General features: G+C 42.2%; 1 protein-coding gene across 2 annotated transcripts in view; it reads left to right on the forward strand.

The window, feature by feature from the left end:
* The window catches only part of arhgef10la (Rho guanine nucleotide exchange factor (GEF) 10-like a), a 105,694-nt gene that overhangs the window by 77,023 nt on the left and 11,378 nt on the right, over window positions 1–17,293 (forward strand). For both annotated transcript variants that reach the window (XM_041957453.1, XM_041957445.1), the window contains 4 exons: window positions 4,710–4,796; window positions 9,770–9,984; window positions 10,877–11,034; window positions 13,322–13,464. In XM_041957453.1, coding sequence (XP_041813387.1) covers window positions 4,710–4,796; window positions 9,770–9,984; window positions 10,877–11,034; window positions 13,322–13,464 — 603 coding nt within the window. The remainder of the gene's footprint in view (window positions 1–4,709; window positions 4,797–9,769; window positions 9,985–10,876; window positions 11,035–13,321; window positions 13,465–17,293) is intronic.

Raw genomic sequence — 17,293 nt, forward strand, 5'->3', positions numbered from 1 at the left:
AAAAATATTTTTCATGCTAAAATCTGTGAAATGCCTTTGAGTTCTGATCGAGGTCTATTTGTCTTTTACTTGTAGATAAAAAAGACAGTTACTACAAGTTTGGTAAAAACTAATTAGTTACCTTAAAATATAAGATGTCTGTTAGTATGAAAAAAAGTCAAATAATCATTGTGTCCAACATCTCTGCCTATTTATTAGCAGAAGTGCACCGTTTATTTAAGTGCGTTATTTGCCCAAAGTGTAAAATGTGTACATTATATTGTTCCCCCAAACATTCTCACAGCGAAAAAAAAAAGGGTTTTGCCTAAATGTCTGAAATTACCTTTATGCACACTACGCCTGTCAGTCATACTGCAAAATAATGATGATGCAAGTGTGTGAAATCCTAATTTATTTCTTACTGTCGAGCAGTGCCCCCAAATCGTTTTGGCTTGTGAACCCTTAAATTCCAACCCCTCAAACTGGCAAGACTCTGGTCAGGAACAGCCTGTAGCTTTTGACGCATAGTCTGCAATTAAGGTATCATTTTAGGGCACTTAGCCTTTTTTTCAGAGTAAAGTGTATTGACCCTGTAATCCCAGTAATTTGACTCAGAAAATTGTTGCTTGCTTTCACCCTATGCAGATGAAATAATGTGTGTCTAGTTGGCCTACTTCTGGTCAGTCATCCTAATTGAACAGCTACTAAACATCACATTCTTCTTTGTTCTTTTGAGATCTCACCAGCTGTTTTTCAGTGTTTCCACAGACCTTTTGTGGTTTTGTGGTCCAGTTTTATTACAACATTTTCATGTGCTTTATTGCATTTATTACAGTCTGAATATAAATTACCTCTTCAGGTCATATTTCTAGGTCACGGGGATAAACTCAAAGAAGAAAAGCCTGAATGGTCCTGTGTTCTTCCTTCTATGTCGGCTGTTGTTCAAATGCACACTGGATCTAGTATATTAGCCATTTGAAGGGAATTTTACTGTGAAGTCAAAAATCATTTACTCAATCAGCTGCAGAACGTTAATCATTTGCATTGCATTGCAAACATACCTGTTAGTTACACAACATGCTGGCTTAAAAGGTCAAATCAAGACCACACATGGTTAACAAACTCGGCTTCCTTTTATATTTTAGCAATGAAGAAACGCCACCCTTCATCACAGCTTGCCTTCTTGATAACCCGAGTAGCAACTTTGCAAATCTCTCATGTTAGTACCTTGTTTAGTGTGCATTACCTGTAGCAGTGCACTGGATGTAAGTAATTTCAGATTGACTGGCAATTCACTGTGGCTGTCCTGCCTGTAGCCTTAGGCAGAGGGGTTGCAGTGGGGAGGGAGCACCAACACCAGTCAATTACCAGTTAATAAACAGTGGAAGTTTTCTATTAGTGCTTGTTAGTGCGTGTAAAAGATTGTTGGTATGTGGAATTGGGGGAAGGCACTGTGACTATGGAATGAGGAAAAAAAGTAAAGCCATATTTTCTTTCCCTGCTTCTAATATACATCGCCCAGTTCTCTGTGCGCATGCCGTTTATGGAGACAATATTTGTTATTTGATTTTCAGCAGGCTATACAGTGCAATATATAGTATTTGCAAACTCATTTTTTCCTTTGAACAGTCCAGAAATGTGTGCTCAGGAGTTTCACTTAATGCAGTTTTTCGTAAGTGACTATAGAGCATCCTTCCAATAAAGAGAATCAGTTACATAAGCATGGTGAAAGCCCCACAATGCAATGCTGGCTGCGCCGTGTCTTGTCAGCGACATTATGGGCCCCTGGTGGATATGATGCATGGTCCCTGTTTGAATAGTAGTGTCACAAATCTGATATGTGGGAAATCCTCCATATATCTGAGAGCAGATTTCACAGTGCTTAATGGAGGAATATGGCTGTAAGGTAAAACAGAGCACCTGCGTAGCCTTGGGAAGTGAAACAACATTAATTGGATTTGGGGAAGTCATCCAATCCAAAGGGACACCTCTCTGACAGTCTGACAGTCAAGAGCATGAATCCCTAAAACCTTACCCTGTTGTCATATTAGACCACCACCACCAGCCACGCTGCTTACATTTGTTGACGCACAGAGCTGAGGCGGTGTGTAACCAGGTGAGAAATGTCACAATAAATGGTCCCATCTATTCTGCAGGAATGGCTGTAATTACAGACATTTTACATTTATCTCCCAGAAAAGCAATGGATGCTCCTCTGCTAACCATTGCCACCTGGAACCGGCATATGGGCCGGCGCCCTCTTGGGGTAATGGGTGGGGCGGACTCTCTGACGACCACTGGGTCGTCGGTAACCAGCAGCTGGGAGTCCGCCCTCTCATCCCATCAACAAATCTCGCTTTAATTAGCTCACCTGCCCGTTTCCTCCCTTTTCCTCCCCGCGCTCCCCGAAGTCCTCCCGTCAAACCTCCCTCAGCCGGCTTACAGGCTCACCTTCCTGTCTCATCATGCCTCCACACCTGGGAGCAGCTTCAGCCTTTCAACTTGATACCTGCAGCTCTGCAGACACACACACACACACAAACTGTGCTATAAACCAGACTGACAATTGACTTCCAGAAAGCATTGATTTTTAAATGGTGCCTCACTGATACCTTATTAGCATTAGTATCACCACTGATATGGTCATCGCTGAAGACCCGCGTGTCCTTTGTGCCTGTCGATATAATTTGCACATTCACAGGTGGAAATGATCTCACAGGCTTTGTTGTTAGGCTCACCCGGTCTCTGTCCATTGGCTGTTTAAAGAAGTTCAATAAGTGGACCAGTGGTTTACTGTATTGATCATAGTCACTGTCCGCACTTTAATGGAAGCGCGATCTATCCTCGCCTCTGCATCCTTGTGTGCTTTCAGCCCTGCGAGCCGTTCTCATACAAAATGTTGTTTCATTCCAAATTGACAATATGTCTCATGCTAATTATTGTATGATTGTGTGGATTTAAATAATTGTCCTATACGGGAAGTGCTGTTTAACATTTTTACGTGAAATAGGATGTCATTAGCAAACAGCTAATTACTTGTAGAATATTCGAAAGTAGGCGCCACATTTTCAAAAATGGTTGATGTCTCATTAAGGAACAAGCCTCTCCATTTACACATCAGCTCTTTATCTGAATGGACCCAGTGCACATTCCTGCCTTTGAATTCCCCGTGATGCTACTGTTCTGATAGAGTGGAAAGATCCCACATGCATTGCCAGTCTGACTCTGGAGAGTGCTAACATACAAAGCAATCTAGGCCTGGGAAGATTGGCCTACGATGCTTGCCAGTCTCAGGTGACTGATAAAATCCAACCACCATCGAACCGCCAGCCTGTCCGTTATAGTGTACCAGTCCCTCTGGTCCGCCGCCGCTCTCTCTCTCTTAACCACAGGGCCTCCATATGGACACCTATTATGGCTGCCGCTTAATTACCTATCAAAAAACATTTCACTGCACTTGACAGAGGGCTAGCAGAAGGGGAGAGGGAAGACAGACAGAGGAAAAAGAGCAGGCGTTAAAAAAAAAAGAGTGAAAGATGGGAAAGAGAAATGGGAAAGTAGGGCTGAGAGATTGATAGAGAGGACGAGGCATGCATCTGTGTAGTGAATTTGAATGGATGGAGACACATGCGGGTGGGTGGAGGAATAGCTGTAGTGCAGTGCAGATGGGGAGCGCGGTGATCTGGCCACTATCCTGTTTTTTGTTTCGTGTTTACAAACACGCTCAACAAGAGAGAAGAGGGGGAGGGTCCTGGCCGGGGGAGGCTATAAATTACCTGTGATTGATGCTTGCCGCCGTGGAGGACGACAGTTAAAGACATGCGGTACTCATCGCTGACCCTCTCCTCTCTCCCTCCTCCCCTTCTCAAACTCACCCGCTCCGCACACCACCACCACCACCCTAACAACACACAATTAGCTGTCCTCTCTGCCACATGGCCCACCCTCAGCGGTTATACACCAAAATAATAATCACTTCCTACCAGACAGACTGCTGGTTAGAAGAGCAGCTCTCACCACAGGGGGTTTGATGCATTAGCCACAGGCTCTATGCTGTAAATGTCAGCCTCCGTCACTCCGTTTCAGGCAAACAATTCTGCTATATGTCTAAGGAATATCGATTTCTTTTCCCTTTTTCTAAGATATTGGCTCTTTTTATTGATGATTTAAAAGTTGGACAAGTGCTTTGGTTCAGATTTTGAAGGCAGACAGCATGGTTACTACAGTAACTAGAACTCAAGGCAACTTCATTAACTTTAACTGTATTATACTGCATTAGTAGGAGAAAGCAATTTAAAATGTAGCACCTGCCAGCTCTTTTCAGTACGGTGTTTTCACACGTCTGTCAAAACAGGAACTTGTTGTGGGCTCACAGCAAATTATATGAAATCGTAAGAAGACTCCTCAGTTGCTTTGGAAGTCCTGTGAACAGATAATCTATGTAATGTATGTATTCATGGAAACAAAACGATGTACTGTGTGAGCAGCCGATGCGTGTGGGTGGAACGCCGTCAGCCCCCACGCAGCATGACAAAGTCCTTGCAGGTGGCAGAGGTGAAGCATTTTGTTGGTAGCAGGAGTTTTGATTTCACATGTATCATCGTGAAAAGTGACCAGCCAGTACCATAAGGTGTTATTTCAGACTGCATCAAAAGAGTGAAATAGAAAAATAAGGTTGCTGTATTGATCCATGATACATATTAAATCAATGTTCATTTTGTCTCTCGTAGCTCGAAGCTGCCCTCCACAATCCTGTTCACTGTGCAGTGTTGGGCTTCTCTGCAGCGAGCACCTCCTTACCGCAAGGCTACCTCTGGGTAAGTAGCTTGTTGCTTGCACGCATGCATGTGTGCATGCATATATACACACCCACACTGTCAGGGGCGTCTGTGGCTCAGGAGGTGGAGCAGGTCATCCACTGATGAGTTGGTGACTCGAGCCCTGAAGTGTCCTTGGGCAGGAAACTGTGTGAATGGGTGAATGTGGCATGTGTTGTTGAGTGCATTGAGTGGTCAGAAGACTAGAAAAGCGCGATATAACTGCTATATATGCAGTCCATTTACCATTTAGCTACACACCCAATTGAATGCCAAATAACTAAAACCAATGATAAGGCAAAATAATGCATATTTTACAGTTGCTGATGATTTTAGGACAATTACCATGGGTGTTTCAATGTGCTTCCTGTATTCTGTTCTCATTCATTAAAAAAAAAGGATGTATCTCAAGGCTGAGAATGGGACATGCACCATTTCTCTCTGTAAAATGCCGCCAGGAAACTGTGAATTAATACAGCATAAAGGCTAGTGGTAGGTAACTGCTGTAGAGTGTTTTATGATGACTGGGGCAAGTTGTGCTGCCAGACTACCACATCACAATCCCTGGACTTGTGGGAATTTAGCTGGAAAGAGGGCGGAATTCAGAGAAGAAGAAGAAAAAAAAGATGCTATTAATCTTTATGTTTCCACTTTTGTTCCCCCTCCTTTTTGGAGATAGTGTGCAATTTATCAGGTAATCCTCTTTCAACCTTAAAGGTGGCTAAATCAAGTGTAGGCCCTCCAAGACACAGAGTGCAGCCCAGTGTCTCAGGCTTAATTGCTTGGGAGGTGCTATTCAAAAGAGGACAGGGGTGGAAACTCGGATGGGGAAAAGGAGATATTGCGGAGCTGACGTTTAGGGTACTGTAATGTCAGTGTTTGAAGGGGCATAGGCTGCTCTGACCCTCAATTTCCCCTCTGACCTTGGCCTCCCACACTATCTGGAGGGAAACAGGTAGCTTGTCCACATGCTGTGTCTTTCACTGGTGGAGAATGTATGCAGTATACAAGTTAGTGAAGGCTACACTTTCATTAAAAGCTTTAGATTCCTTTACACCCACATGCGCTCAGGCACAATAAGCCCTTAACTGCTGCTGCAGTTATCTGTAATGCTGGAGTTCGTAGCACAGCAGCAAGGCATTGAGCAAAGAGCTGAACATTATTAAGTCAAGACCCAGTTAAGTCTCATGTCATTCAAGATGAGCTCAAGTCATGTCTCACGTCTGTCAGATCAAGTCTAAAGTCAAATCTCAAAGTCCTTTGCGAGTCCAAATAAAGTCACAAACCTTCAATGTGAACTGCAACTTAAGAACCAAGTCCTTCATTGAAAAGTGACCATATTTAAACTGTAAAGATGCACCTGCCTCTACTGCTGCCTCGTTATTGCATTGATATGATGATGACAACATGCTTTTAGTACTGTGGTCGACCTTTTCAGATGTAAAGATGGCCCTTAGCATGCTGTTAACATGGCATTTAAACATTTTTCCTTTTCTTTCAATTAAATAGGACTGATAATCGAATATATGATGTTGTCAGTTTTATGGTTCCTGGGAGTTTACCAGGTCAAAGTCGACTGGAAGTTAAATTTCAAGTAAAATTTTTGTGACATTCCCAGCTTCAGTCGGTCTGTGGTGTTTTCACATCACCGACTCAGCTCGACTCAGCTCGACTCAGCTCGAATCAGCTCAGCTCAGCTCGCTTGGAGCTTCGACAGAAGTGAGACCAGAAAATGGAAAAAGAAAAACGAGTCGAGTCGAGCTGATTTGAGCCGTGCCGAGCCGAGCCGAGCTGAGCATTACCATGCGGTGGACAAGGCCTATTAAGTTTCACTGAGATGGAGCATTGCTCAGTAAACAATAAATATTCAGCTCTTGACTGAATTATAATTGCATTTTTGGATTTGGAGGCAGTCACAGTTGATATTTTCTGCAATATTTTTTACAGCCTTTTATTTTCATATAACATATAACTCATCATATAATTACTACATTAACACAAAACAAAGAAATTAAAGACAAATGGTAATCAAAAGGCGCATGCTAATAACAATAAGTAAGTATTTCAGAGCAAAAAACAAAAATTGACGAGCTTGGAAACTGCATTGTCCAAATAAATTAGTCACTTGATCATCTGTTATAGTTAAATCCTTAACTTTGCTAGTGAAGGGCCTCCATATACTCTCAAATATATGCAGGTTAGCCTTTCCAGGGGGAGGCTTGTGCGTCGCGTAGTGCTCGGTTTGTGAAAGTTTTTTGGTGTAAGCCAAGCTGATGTCTGAAAAAGCTCCTTCATTTTTACTTTAACTTTGTTTCTCTAGATGTAAGCGTGAGTGTATGTCTGGTGTAAGTTTTGTGATATCAATTCAATTCTATCGGTGTCACATATTTCCGCATGGCACGATTGATTTTTTTAATAAATTCTGGTACACTTATTTCACTTACTTGGAAAAAAAAAAGTCTGCCTACAGAAACTCAAGGACTGTGGCTCCTTTGTGTGTGAATACTCTCTGTAGCAAAGTCTTAAATGACATCCGACGAGGTCTTTCACTAAAGAGTCGAACTTTTCAGCAGAAAATTCTTGTTATGAATGGAAATGGAATCTCAAGAGTAAACTTGCCTTGTAAACAGGACAAGCAGCTCCTCGAGTCCTAAGCGCATCTGACCTTCTTCCAGCACAGTCAGTGTCTCATAGTGTACAGGACAGCATGTAAACAAAGCAAGAACAAACTGGTATCCACAAAAAAAAAAAATAATAGTGAGGGCCTGCGGATCCGGCAGAATAATTAGTGACTGAGCGTTCCCGCCCCCAGTTGGTTCTACCTCCCTGGCAGGCTTGTCAAATAAGGGATGACACTAATCATGTTAAAGTGAGATGGGCCGTGGGGATTTCTGTGTGCTTTGATCAGGGTAATGACATTGTGTCTAATCAGCCTGATACTCCAGTGTCTCCCTGTTGGCCTTCACCTTCTTTGTCCCACTTTACCCAACATCCGACTACCAACTCTGCCGTAATGTGTCGCTTATTATTCGGGGAGTTAGAATTCGTGGTTTCAACGATGAGAAACTTAAAATGCATCCGTTTCCGAGTGCATCAACAATCTGGTGACCCATGGTTTTGGCGCTCTTAATGTGGCGAACGCAATTAAGCAGAGTGTGCTATCATGACCATTCTCCCACGCTTCCCCACAGCATCCAGAGCAATCTAATTAATGCTGGCAGAGCATTTACTGTTTGGGAAGTTTTTGTTCCTCCCAAGCTGAGAGGAGGAATCCGTCCAGGGCACGACTCCAGATATCTATTTCTCTAAATAAGTAGTGATGACTTTGTCAGGACACAGTATTTGCACTGGATATCGGGCGAGGAGAGAGAGAGGGGGTGGGGGGAACTGAAAATAGGAAGAGAAAGCGTTCATTGACAGTGATAGTGATGATGGTGGTGTGTGGAGGGGTTTAGGAGGTATAGATGGACGCGTAAATGTATAAATTGTGAAGGAGTCTGGGCGAAGGGGGCCTTGCCTCTGGTTCTGGTTACACAGAGTCACATGAAGCCGTGTTTTTTCGGGCTCCTCGCTGCAAGATAAGTCCTCCTTGTCTTTTTTTCACCCTGTGCAACAGACCATTATTTGTTCTGGCTCATTCTCAAGAGCCCACAGGATCGCTCCTGTCCAGATTCTGCACGCTGATACAAATCAAACAAATGATTGCATGCAAATAAGGGTGAGTGTGGAGGAGAAGAGCTAAAGACTATATTTAGCTCATGTCACATTCACACAATGTGATTCATACAGAGAATAAATCTTGTGTGTCGAGCAGCAAGCAGCCCTGCTTCTTTTCCAAGAAGGACGTTGTTTTTTGTCTGGACAACCACCCAGGCCTCATGCAGGAGTAATGAATGAAATTGTATTGAAAACCCACAGCGACACTTTAATTGTTTGGGAATGGGAGCAATGCCACCTTAATTGGAGTTGCATCAGAGATAGGTTGGAGGGCTCCTGCTGTCTTCGTTTTCTCAGCATTGGCACTGACAGGCTTACACAAAGGCCAATATGAATGTGGTACATAGGAAATGAAGACACTCAGCCTGTGGGGTGTGACTCGCCTTCGAAGCTTGTTATTATTGGTGGGCCTTTTTTGATAACATCTGAGGTCGCTTTCTTGTTCGTTAGGCAGGTTTTTTTTTTTTTTCACAACATGTGCTCGCTTCAAAAAGGGGACGGACATCTACAGGCGTCAAATGGTAGAAACTTCCAGTCAATCCAAATTGAGCCACTGAAAGCTCCCAGCTGACACACACTGTGCGTGTATGCATGCTTGTGTTTACTCCTTTAATAGCGCTGCGAGCAGAGGCTTAGGTCTTCCAGAGTGACCTTGGACATGCTAATACCAGACGTCAGTTTAATGAATTGAAAATTATTTTATTTTCATTCTATCCTGAACTGACACCGGCAATAGATCAGTCACTTGATCTTGTAAAGTCATAAAAAACCCCTCATTGCTAAGCAGCTCGTAGCCTTTCAGAAACTCACGAGAGCCTCTCTGTTCTGCGGTGATGAAAAGATCGCAGAGTTTTAAGAATTGTTTGATGTTCCAGAGATGACATTGTGAATCCGTTACATAATGTGTTTCAAATTCTAAGTGATATTCAAAAACAGTGAACGAGGACTACAAACGACAAGGTCTGAAAGGATAATTGATTTGAACTTTTCTGAAATCTAAATTGCTGACAGGTAGGGAATGTTTAACCAACGACACGATTATCCTCTGGCCTCCACAGTTTGATTAAGCTAGTGAACACACTGCAAGTGTGATTTAAGGGAGACTGGCCTGGTTCTGCTCTCTGCTCTTCCTATCTCTTTTTTTTTTCTGTTTCAGCAGAATAGTTTATTACCCGTGGCATTATGATTCAGTCCATTGGTACAGCTTAACATGGGGTCTCGACCTTTTTCAACCATGTTTTTTTTTCTCCCTACAGGTGGCTGGCGGAGGAGAAGCTTCCCAGGGGCACATAGAGATATTTTCCCTCAACAGGCCCATGCCAAGGGCTGTAAAGAGCCTGCAGGTCGGCTCTGCTGTCCGATGTCTGGAATATGTGCCAGAACCTTCTCCCAGTGAGGAAGTGGAGGCTGGAGTTCACAAGGCCCCCTCAGGGATCGGCGCTAATATTTGTGTTGGCTCAGACGATGGGCGGTAAGAGACTGATATCATAGAAAACAACAGAGAAAAAAGAGAGACCAGCTGTTGTGTAGATATAGAAAATGGTAAAATTATTAAATTAGATATATATTTTTTAAACAAGCACAAATCTAAAGGTAAGAACAGAAATGCTTTTCTCCTGTTGTAAAATAATATCCGGTATTATCCTTTGTTACGGTCCCTTGAGATTTCCAGCGGTATAGATTTGCTTGTCAATATTTCATCAAAGCAGGAAATCAGAGTTGATGCCCTAACACAGCATCAATACTGCTACTGCTGCTAAGATCACTGTTTCATTTTCAAATCCAATAAACCTTCTGATCCCCACTGTGTGTAACAGAGGATGGGTTTTAATCTCAGTCTCCTGTCATAGTTACAGTGAATACATTCTTTTGTTTGATTGTTTTCTTTTTGTGTTCAAACAGAGAATATTCTTGGATTTCAGATTCAGCCATCATGTGACCGCTTTATGTAATTTTCATTTACAGTAGTGTTCAGTCATTTCTGTAAGATCACATGTTGTGCTTTTTTATGCTGACTCATTCCCTCGCGATGCAAGTGTCTATGCAGGGAAAAAGCACAAAAACATACAGTAAAGTTTAAAAAAAACAACAATTTCAGCATTTTAGCACACTCGACAGACTGTCACCTTCTTCTCAGACAGAGAGAAACTAACAGCGATGTGCATTTGTCATTCTGAAGAAGACAATAAGATGCAGCAAAGTTCAGATGGCATTTCAAACATGAGAAAGACAGAGTGGTTGCACATACACAATGCTTTACTCCAAAGTGCACTGCTAAATCAAACTGCATGAAAACGAGGCGCTCTGTCATTTCAAATGACACTCATTTATCATGTTGGCTTGTGCTGCTTCTGTTCTTCCAGCGTACTGGTCTACGGCAGTGTGGACACTGCAGCACAATGTCTATTGACCCTCCATAACCCAGAGGGCTGCCCTGTGCTGTGCCTGAAGCACTCCTCTGGCTTCCTGTTTGCAGGCCTGCGGAACGGGACCATGATGGTTTATGGAAAAAGAAACAGTGGTAAGGTGCCTCCAAGGTTGCTTTGTTTTCAGACTGATGGCTGTTGTTTTTGTTGCCTGTTGTTTGCTATTCTCAGTGTGTGACAACATATAACTGCTACTTGTGCTTTTTAAAATCTGTGTTGCTAAATATGATAAAAGAATTACGGCAAAAATAATTAAAAATCAACATATTTATAAAGACAATGCATATTTAAAAATGTTTTTTTAGAAACATGCATGTCTTGTAGATACAGTAAATGAGGCCCATCATTGTTGTTGTGTGTAAATTCCAGCATTTATTATATATGTTCTACCAATGCAATACAAACACGATTAGACGAACATGGTGCATTAATTTCACTATAAATTACATTTCTAGTACTTTTGTTGATTATTTGCTGATATGAGGTTATCCATGTTTCGTATCCCTTTGGCTTTTGTGGATGGGAACCTGCGTGTCAGCCACTCTCCTAATGAGATGTGACGTGAAATGGACTGAAAAGTTTTTATTTAATTTCTAATGGCTGCTGTTATTCAACAAAGTATTTTTTCCTGCAGTGAAATAATTAGTGCAAATGGGTTTTAATGTTTTCATGCATTATAAATTTCTAAAAAAGCTCTGTAGTAAACATCTCTTGTGTTCAATATTAGTGTTTTGTGTCATGCGTGATTAATTAGACCTGATTAAGTGAACCCGTTTTCAGAATGAGAGCATTTGTAAAATTCTGTAAATTTTGGACTGCCTGTCAAACGGTTGCTTTAAATCACTTTCCCTTTATGCTATATGCTATCCCTTCTCTACTGATTCTCACACCCGCTGTTAGTATGAAAATAACACTTCACCATGTGGTAGATGGCATGCCATGTTTAGTCAGGCATTGCACAAGGCCAGAGGGGGCTTAACACCATCTCAGCAGTGGTTTGCAGTCTTCACAGCCAGCGGGAACACAATAGCTCTATCACCAGGTTCTTCTTACCTGGCCACAGTATGTCAGTGTGTCTGCCTTCCTCCTGTGCTCCTCTCTCCTCCCAAGCAGAAAGGATGATTAATTACTCCAAGCTGCTGCATGCCGATTAAATATTACTATTCATGTTTTGTATATAAAAAAAGGACAGGAGAAAAGCTCTGGAGGGTGCCGGGGAATGTTTGCAGATTCGGCACATCTGTTAAAGATTTATGCCCTTGACTATGCATGCTGCTGTCTAAAAACACGCCGGCAACAGCCAGGAAATGCCAAGTTCTTAGTTGAGACTTCTATCAAACGGCGTATAAATACGCGGAACACATTGTTGCTCCGTGAATGTGTTCCAGCTATCCTCACCGAGATATGCACATCAGACATCATGTCAGCTCACGATGAAAATATTCTGCAAAATGAGACAGAGAAGTTTGGTTTGGTGCGGCAAGCCGGGCCCCCTCTGTGTTAAAGAGGGAGAAGCTTTGGCCTGGCTTTGCTTAGCGCAAGGGGCCGGAGGGACATTTACAAGAGTGAATTTTGAAAAGGTGGAAAAATGACCTTTATAACATGCCAAGCAATTAACCTGTGGAAGTCAGAAGGCATTGTAAAGCTATTCTGCTATGAAAGGCAGAAATAAACAACTCAGAATGTTAATTAAATGGCTGGGTGCACTCCTTTCCCTAATTTTGCTTCATTAACACACAGCAAAGGAAATGCTTATGCAATTCACTTTATAATGTGCTTCTGTGGTAGCTGCAACGTGTGCCCCGTGATTAAAGCTCAAAGAAAAAAGGTCTGCTTCATTTTCACACTGATGGAGCAAAGGAGAGAGCAAGACAGTGAGAGAGAGAGAACCGATTGTAAAGAAGTTGGAAAAGTGGATTAAAGTGTACAGCACTTATTAGCATGTGGGTGGCAAGGGTACAAACATTGTGCTGCACAGTGTGTGGCGATTCAGATGGAAGTCCACAGACTTTATTAAGTCAACCTGCTGTACATATTCTCTCACATGGCTTTTTTTCATGTAAGTGAAAGAAAACAAGCCTTCACTGTGAGCCCTTTCCACTAATGCTAGTAATTGCTCAAAAGCATTAAATAGCTTTAAGAGTATTTTTTTTTCAAGTAAACACGATGCAAACTTGCTGTGGTACAAGTGGGAAGAATTGAATTTAATTGCCTCGCTCAATGTGACAGTGCTCAAATAGAAGTGGGCCATGTGTTCAGAGTTTCTAAATATAGCTGTAGGCTAGCTGTGATAATAGCCAATGATTTTAAGGGTTTCCTTACATCCTTTTGATTTGTTGGTTGCAGTTTTGAGCAGTGCATTTGTTTGTTTGTTTTTTTCAGACGACCTTTGGGACCCTGACTCCTGCAGATGTGTAAGCCTGGGCTCAGAACCAGTGCGAACACTGTTGGTGTTAGATGACTCAGTGTGGGCAAGCTGCGGGAACTCTGTCACAGTCGTGGACATCTCCAGCCTCACCACTCAGGTAAATGACTAAATCATTGCTGGGCACATAACGCTGCAGTTCACCTTGTAACTACAAAGATAAACAGGCTCAGGATTGTGCATTATTTATCTCCTTAATGAGGGAAAATGTGCAAGCAATGACAGAACTTAAAGTGCTGGAGAAATTTTCACACTTACAGTTGATAAATAGAGATACTGTCCCTCCATCAATTCACGACAGGTCAAATACATTGTTGAAATGTTCTAAACTCGAGTCATTTACAAGAATACATGCTCATTAGATTGGATTATTATATATAGTATATGATCACCCTTTTTAGCATCCTTGTCCTGAAGACTGAAAAAAATAATTTTAATATGCACTGAAAGTGTGTGTGTTGTAGTTTTTTTAAATTTTTTTATTTATTGCTTATCCAGTCGTCATAACAAGCATTTTGGTGCAACTGAATGGAAGCAATTCAGGTGGTCATGTTGTCTGACATACATCGCAAAAACCATCAGGAACACATCCATCCATTTTCTGGGTCGCTGCAGCAGGCAAAGAGCAGACAAGCAATTCTGAAGTCACCAAACTGGACACTTTCCTCCCCCTGGGTGCGCCTTGAGATCCTATCCATGTATATCACAAACAAATGGTGACAAGGGACAACCCCGGCAGGGCCCAACACCCACTGAAAACGTTCTCCTGTAGTACCCTCCACAGGACTCCCTGGGGGACACAGGCAGAAGCTTTCTCCAAGCCCACAAAATACATGTAGGCCGAATGGGCAGACTCCCATGACTCCTCCAGTAACTCTGCAAGGGTGAAGAGCTGGGTCACTGTTTCACGACTAGGATGGAATCTGCATTACTCCTCCGGGATTTGAGGTTTGGACCCTCCTTTCCAGCAATTTGGCATAAGCTCTCCCAGGGAGTCTGAACAGTGTGGTACCCCGCTAACTGGAGCATAGCTTTCGGTCCACCTTTTTTAAAAATGGGAGCCACTACCGCGGTCTGCTATTCCGCAGGCACTGTCCCTGACATCTAAACGACTTTGAAAAGGCGTATCAGCCAAGACAGACCAACAACGTCCACAGCCTTTAGCATCTCAGCGCGAGTCTCATCCCCACTATACCCATATACCCTGAGTCTCAAACACAGAGGAGCGTTCAAGTTCCTCAACGTGCTCTTTCCAGTGATCGACAATATCCCAAATCAGGATCAGCAGTTCTCCTCCCCTGCTGAACGAACCCTGAGCCAAGTCCAGCTTTCCCTTCCTGAGTCAGTGGTTTGCCAGAACTTCCTCCAGGCCAATCAAAATTCTTTCTCCATATCTTTACCGAACTCCTCCCACACCCAGGTTTTTTTCAGTTGACAGCTCTGCTCCTCTCTTCACCCGAGTGTCCAGGACATAAGGCCGCAGATGTGGTCATTGATCTTTGGCCTAAGGTGCTCTTATACTAAATACACATATAAATTACCCGCTGCTCGAACATGGTGTTTGTTACGACCAATCCAAGACACACCCCTGACCCCAGTGCCCATCCCTGTGGGTGATGGGCCCTATGGGCTCCACGAAGTTCTTACAGCGCCCAATGGAAGCCTGTCCACCAGATACTTGCTGGTGAGCTTCCCTCCCAGGCCTGGCTCCCCCTTTTAAGAAATATTAAAGTATATGTTAAATACAATGCCCTTTCATTCAAATGGTTACTATAGAGCGAAAATAGTGCTTGTGTTGTATTTATTGTTTTGATACTATTTTGTAACAAAGATTATAATATTTAGGAATTTAAAGACTCCTGCTTGAAAGCTTTGTCCAACCAGTTAAAGAGGGAATTTATTTTGTTTGTTCCAGCCTGACTGCCAAGGTCAACTCCAGCCACCTTGCCAGCAGATAGATATTCTCAGTCCTCACTAAAAACATAGTTTGAAGACCTAAATGGATGGTTTCAGAAGTGAAACTGCTAGACAAAGTGCTTTTTTTCCCCATTATTTATTTATTTTGTTGTTTTTGCAGCATTTGAGGAAATTTTCCTCTCCTTTCATTTTCTGAAAAGATTTATGCACACAGCCTTAGAGAGCCGGCTTTCTAATCTGTGATGTCATCAAGATTTACTGCCTGGAGCTGCTGCATGGACAACAATTCAAAGCTTTTGTAGATTCATACAATGTTTGTTGGCGCTCTCGCACACAAATAAGCTTCATTTTGCTCATTTAGCACTCTGAGTTATGGTACGGGAATGCGCACCATTATCTCCAGAAAATCATCCAGGGTGTTGTCTCTGTCATGCTTTCCATTTTCGTGCTGTCATTCTCCAAGGTGTTCATCTGTACAGTGTGCCATGAGAGGTGTACTAGAGGGCCACTTCTCCGGCTGTAGTAGACAATAGAGAAAGACAGAAAACAAACTCTTCCGGGTAATGTTAAAGGGTGGTTGTGGTATTTTTATACCTGGGCCCTCTTTTACTGTGCATACTTTTGGGTCTCAATGACTAAAAGGTACAAAAAGTTTTGGAATTGTTCCTATAGATCGCCTCAGCCGGCAGCTGCGAAATTGGTTGCAGTGTCAGCAATGTTGAGTTGTTGTTTTTGCCAGTGACAGACTCAGATTGCTTTTATAAATGTCTGACAACATTATAGAAAGGATCCCTACAGAGAGGGAGTAAAAAGAAAAATAATAAAATCCTTTTAGTGTAACCAGAAACAGCCGTGATATCACTCTTTCTAAAACAGCCAGACTGCTTTGACAGAAACATTTTATTCACATTATTCACATTTCATTTATTTATTTTATTTAACCTCACAGAACACCAGAGTTGCTGGTCTACTGCTGCCTCGATTGGTTAGTTTGTGTATGTTATTTTGTGTCTTGGGTGTAACACTAACTAGGAATAACAACATCCGACACTTAGAATAATAACCTGAGCCTGTCAGGGGCAAAAACAGTGGACGTACTCGTACAGGCAAATTTGCAGCCATAGCAGCCAGTTTCTTGGCTGCCAGCTGAGGCGATTTACTGGACCAATTCCAAATCCTTTTGTAGCAATTAGTCATCTAGACACCAAAATATATAAAAATATGGCCCAGGTTTAAAAATACCAAAATTACCCTTCAATATGGTATTCAAATGCCAAACTGCAAACCATTACCATTTAATTATAGCTCCTGAATGTGAATGCGCGTAGCTGCGTAGATGGGTCCAAGGGTTCGTGTTGAAAAGGAGCTTGTGTGTTGAGCAAGCCGTCCTGTACGAACATTGATGACATATGAAAATATCATGTTTAATTCGAACAACCAAGGAAATTAAAACACTAGCAATATTAAAAAAGCATGTGTCTCATTGCCCAAATGATATAAATTTGTTATCTATTTTCAATGTAAATGAGCTACATGTCCTGAAAGAACAGAATTAGGAAAGTGGAAAATATACAACCTATATTTAGCCACTAACTCCATTTGAAATTACAGATGTTTTGGTCGGCCTCATTCCAGATTTAAAATGCAAATAAACAACATGCACCAAAGTAGCACAAACAATCTTTAATCATATAAAGTACAAAGTTAATAGTAACATGCATTTACATTTTTATCTCTTAAAAATTGCAACAAATTAGAAGAAGCAGCTAACAAACCATCCATACAGAGACAGCTGCTTATAGAGTCTGCCTCAAGATCCTCATAATCAAGAGCGAGCTGAGCTAGGGATATCTCCTTTTATTCCTTCACCTCTTTTCCCTAGCCTAGTCCTCCGGAGACACAAGCTTAATCAGCCGAATGGCCACACTGTGGAGGCACAGTTCTGGTTCAGTGTATCTCCCACAGAGCTGAACAGGTCAGCTCTGGTTACTCCTTTGCTAACCTTGTCTTTC

The sequence above is a fragment of the Chelmon rostratus genome, chromosome 2, assembly GCF_017976325.1.
Source record: "Chelmon rostratus isolate fCheRos1 chromosome 2, fCheRos1.pri, whole genome shotgun sequence".
In the NCBI taxonomy this organism is placed as follows: domain Eukaryota; kingdom Metazoa; phylum Chordata; class Actinopteri; order Chaetodontiformes; family Chaetodontidae; genus Chelmon; species Chelmon rostratus.